General features: G+C 44.8%; 1 protein-coding gene across 2 annotated transcripts in view; it reads left to right on the plus strand.

Annotated features, from left to right (window-relative positions):
- Positions 1–5,000, plus strand: part of st6galnac3 (ST6 (alpha-N-acetyl-neuraminyl-2,3-beta-galactosyl-1,3)-N-acetylgalactosaminide alpha-2,6-sialyltransferase 3) — a 107,966-nt gene that overhangs the window by 102,787 nt on the left and 179 nt on the right. For both annotated transcript variants that reach the window (XM_052509522.1, XM_052509523.1), the window contains exon 6: positions 2,792–5,000. This exon is cut by the window's right edge and continues 179 nt beyond it. In XM_052509522.1, coding sequence (XP_052365482.1) covers positions 2,792–2,981 — 190 coding nt within the window. In that variant the 3' untranslated portion in view covers positions 2,982–5,000. The remainder of the gene's footprint in view (positions 1–2,791) is intronic.

A 5,000-nucleotide genomic window follows, 5' to 3' on the forward strand; every position in this document is an offset into this window, starting at 1 on the left:
GTGAAATGCTGATTTATTGACATGTAGGTAAAGTGACAACAGAGAGTAGCAGCGGTGTAAAAGATGGGGGTAGTCTGGTTAGCCATTTGATTAGGGCATAGCGGGATTTCTTAGAAGCGTCCGGATAAGTGTCCCGCTCCTTGAAAGCCGCAGCCTTTAGCTCGATGTTGCTAGACTATCTTACCTGTATACATCATCATGCATGATGGATGCGTCTCCCTGTCACGGATGCGATGCCACGGTTGCAATCCAGAGACAGGTGTTCGCCTTAGCTATCATACTATAATTAACTGATTTCAAAACTCAGTCCTCCAGAAAGGGGAGAGCAACACTTATACAGCTCCACTACATGATCCATTTTTTTAAAGCAGCGTTCTACAGGATTACCAACACAGACTGACCAGCTCAAATAGACAGAAGCCTTCTACAGTGGGGCAAAAAAGTATTTAGTCAGCCACCAATTGTGCAAGTTCTCCCACTTAAAAAGATGAGAGAGGCCTGTAATTTTCATCATATGTACACTTCAACTATGACAGACAAAATGAGGGAAAAAAATCCAGAAAATCACATTGTAGATTTTTAATGAATTTATTTGCAAATTATGGTGGGAGAACTTGTGGGAGAACTTGCACAAGTGGTGGCTGACTAAATGCTTTTTTTCCCCCACTGTATATGGCAGACCAATCCGAACTCCTCTCTCGGCATGTCCAGCCCACTCATTATCTCAGCCAATCTTGGCTAGTGTGAAGGTTGCTGACAAGGCTCGTAATTTAACAATGTAATTTATTCATATTTACAGATGGCATACACGTTTTTTAAAAAGTTCACATGTTCCAGTAGGCATTTCTGCAAGAAAAAAAAAAAAAACGCATTTTGATTATTTTTTTATAAATAAAAAATGGCTCTCCTGTGAAGTCATTATGTGGAACATACAGCTAGTTTCCTGAAACGGGTCACATGACCAAAGACGTTGGAGAAGTGGTTTATCCATACATCTCCATTTTGGACAGTTCGCTCTTAATGTTGTTGTTTGTTCAGTGTTTTACAATTTTCCCAGAAGTGACCTGATTCTATGGATTCTTCAATCACAATGAGGCGGGGCGGCAGCGTAGCCTAGTGGTTAGAGCGTTGGACTAGTAACCGGAAGGTTGCGAGTTCAAACCCCCGAGCTGACAAGGTACAGTCGTTCTGCCCCTGAACAGACTGTTCCTAGGCTGTCATTGAAAATAAGAATATGTTCTTAACTGACTTGCCTGGTTAAATAAAGGTAAAAAAAATGAGCTGTTTGTTCTGTATTTCTGTTTTAATGTTCCCTACGGTAAAAGCGTATGTTCTGGTTTTCTGTGGTTTCTCAATTTCTTTCATAGGTTTATGCACTCTTCATCAAACCATTTAACATTGCAGGTACATTTTCTTAGGTTTTTAGCTTGAATTTTTAACCTCGTGGGATACGCAGGATGGTAGCGTTCCACCTGTCAACAGCCAGTGAAACTGCAGGGCGCCAAATTCAAAACAACAGAAATCCCATAATTAAAATTCCTCAAACATACAAGTATTTTACACCATTTTAAAGATAAACTTGTTGTAAATCCAGCCACAGTGTTCGATTATGACCAAACCAAAGGATTATGTTAGGTCAGAGCCAAGTCACAGAAAAACACAGACATTTTTCCAGCCAAAGAGAGGAGTCACAAAAATCAGAAATAGATAGAATGAATCACTAACCTTTGATGATCTTCATCAGATGACACTCATAGAACTTCATGTTACACAATACATGTATGTTTTCTTCGGTAAAGTTCATATTTATATAAATAAATCTCAGTATACATTGGCACGTTATGTTCAGTAGTTCCAAAACACGCAGTGACTATGCAGAGAGCCACATCAATTTACAGAAATACTCATAATAAATAATAATAAACGTTGATCAAAGATACAAGTGTTATACATGGAATTTCATGGAATTAAACTTCTCCTTAATGCAACCGCTGTGTCAGATTTAAATAAATCTTTACGTAAAAAGCAAACCATGCAATAATCTGAGTATGGCACTCAGAGCCCAAACAAGCAAAAAAGATATCCGCCATTTTGTGCAGTCAATAGAAGTCAGAAATAACATTATAAATATTCACTTACCTTTGATGATCTTCTTCAGAATGCACTCCCAGGAATCACAGTTCCACAATAAATGTTTGTTTTTGTTCGATAATGTCCATCATTTATGTCCAAATAGCTTCTTTTGTTAGCGCGTTTGGTAAACAAATCCAAACTCACGAAGCGCGTTCTTCTAGGAGCAGAGGAAATGTCAAAAAGTTCCATTACAGTCTGTAGAAACATGTCAAACGATGTATAGAATCAATCTTTAGGATGTTTTTATCATAAATCTTCAATAATGTTCCAACCGGAGAATTCCTTTGTCTGTAGAATTGCAATGGAACGTACCTTTCACCCTCCCTCCCTCCTCCTCCCTCCCTCCCTCCCTCTCTCTCTCTCTCTCTCTCTCTCTCTCTCTCTCTCTCTCTCTCTCTCTCACCCTCCCTCCCTCCCTCCCTCCCTCCCTCCCTCCCTCCCTCCCCCTCCCTCCCTCTCTCTCTCTTTCTCTCAATCTCTCTCCCTCTCCCCCAACCACCCCATCTCTCTCTCCCCTACAACTCCCTCTCCCTCTCTCTCTCTCTCTCTCTCCCTCCCCTCCAGGTCAGAGGGGTATCGTAAGGTCCGTTCCACTGTGATGAAGCCGGTAGTCACGATGACTGTCTATAACCATCTCTCTCCTCCCCCCTCCTCCCAGGTCAGAGGGGTACCGTAAGGTCCCGTACCACTACTATGAAGCCGGTAGTCGTGATGAGTGTGCAGAGTATCTCCTCCACGAGAGCGCTCCGTACGGCGGCCACCGTTTCATCACAGAGAAGGCCGTCTTCGCCAAGTGGGCCAGAACACACACCATTAAGTTCTACAACCCGCCATGGAAACTGTCGTGACCCGGAGGGACCGCAGATAGCCGGGAGGTCTGGAGGAGGGCCATTATTGATGACATCACACAGCCGTGTCCACCTCATCATCCAGGGACAGGGAGAACGCAGGGCCGCTACCGTTACACCAGAGCAGTGTCCCAAATGACACCCTCTCCCCTATATAGTGCACTATCGGGCCCTGGTCAAAAGTAATGCACTATATAGGCACGTCTCCCTCCCTTGGCGTTGTCTAGGTGTATATGACACTGAAATGTACAGTCAGAATGCGCACATCGTTCTGCAATCCCAGTCCGTCCATTACCACTGAGCCTGTAGTCTGAGGGGTTGTAATTCCCGTCCCACTTCTTGCCTGACTGTAGCACTGAAACCAGACACCCATCCTGGGCTGAAACGTAGATGGTAGAGGGTGGTCCCTCCATGTCCCTCCATGTCCTCACTGAGCCATGAACCAAGGCCTTCTGTTCACTAAAACAATCTGACCACTGCAGGACAGGCTCATCCATCTATCCTATTAGAGAAACAACATGAAGAAGAAACTATTTCTCCACTCATTGAATGTCTGTTGTCATCTTCTAGAACTCTGTTGACCTCTTCTAGAACTCTGTCGTCATCTTCTAGAACTCTGTTAACCTTTTCTAGAACTCTGTTGCCCTATTCCAGAACTTTGAGCTGGAGAAAATGTGATGTCCTAAAGGAGCTCCGGAGCAGGGGTCTTCTTGACCTCCAATCATCTGCTGCTTTGATGTAGTAAAGGTTTGGTGAATGACAAAGGACGGATAGCTCAACGCAACACATACGGAATAAGAAAAGAATGAAACCAACAAACTGTTCTTCATCTCTACAGTAGCTACACACAGGCTGTCTCCCTAATGACACCCTATTCCCTACATAGTGCACTACTTTTGACCAGGGTCCTATAGGTAGTGCACTATGTAGGGAATAGGGTCCTTTAGATGTGCTGAAGCACTGTACAGTACAGTATGTATCTCACAAGTCTGAACTCTCCAAGATGTTGTTATTCTATGTCAGTCTGGGTGTTGATAGAGGCCTGTTACCAATCTCTGACCAGCTACACTACTTTATTCTCCATCTGGCTGTACCCCCTTTCTGTCTGTCTGTCCACTTAGAATTATTGGCTACCAGGGATGTCTCAAATGGTGCCCTATTCCCTATATAGAGCACTTCTTTCACCAGGGCCCATAGGGCACTTTTTTAACCACGGCCCATAGAGCTGACCATAGGGCACTTCTTTAACCAGGGCCCATAGAGCTGACCATAGGGCACTTCTTTAACCAGGGCCCATAGAGCTGACCATAGGGCACTTCTTTAACCAGGGCCCATAGAGCTGACCATAGGGCACTTATTTAACCAGGGCCCATAGAGCTGACCATAGGGCACTTATTTAACCAGGGCCCATAGAGCTGGCCATAGGGCACTTCTTTAACCAGGGTCCATAGAGCTGCCCATAGGGTACTTCATTAACCAGGGTCCACTTAGAATTATTGGCTACCAGAGGTGTCTCAAATGGTGCCCTATTCCCTATATAGAGCACTTCTTTAACCAGGGCCCATAGGGCACTTTTTTAACCACGGCCCATAGAGCTGACCATAGGGCACTTCTTTAACCAGGGCCCATAGAGCACTTCTTTAACCAGGGCCCATAGGGCAATTCTTTAGCCAGGGCCCATAGAGCTGACCATAGGGCACTTCTTTAACCAGGGCCCATAGAGCACTTCTTTAACCAGGGCCCATAGGGCACTTCTTTAGCCAGGGCCCATAGAGCTGACCATAGGGCACTTCTTTAACCAGGGCCCATAGAGCTGACCATAGGGCACTTCTTTAACCAGAGCCCATAGAGCTGACCATAGGGCACTTCTTTAACCAGGGCCCATAGAGCTGACCATAGGGCACTTCTTTAACCAGGGCCCATAGAGCTGACCATAGGGCACTTCTTTAACCAGGGCCCATAGAGCTGACCATAGGGCACTTCTTTAACCAGGGCCCATAGAGCTGACCATAGGGCACT

Source organism: Oncorhynchus keta, unplaced genomic scaffold (assembly GCF_023373465.1).
Source record: "Oncorhynchus keta strain PuntledgeMale-10-30-2019 unplaced genomic scaffold, Oket_V2 Un_contig_4700_pilon_pilon, whole genome shotgun sequence".
NCBI lineage: Eukaryota > Metazoa > Chordata > Actinopteri > Salmoniformes > Salmonidae > Oncorhynchus > Oncorhynchus keta.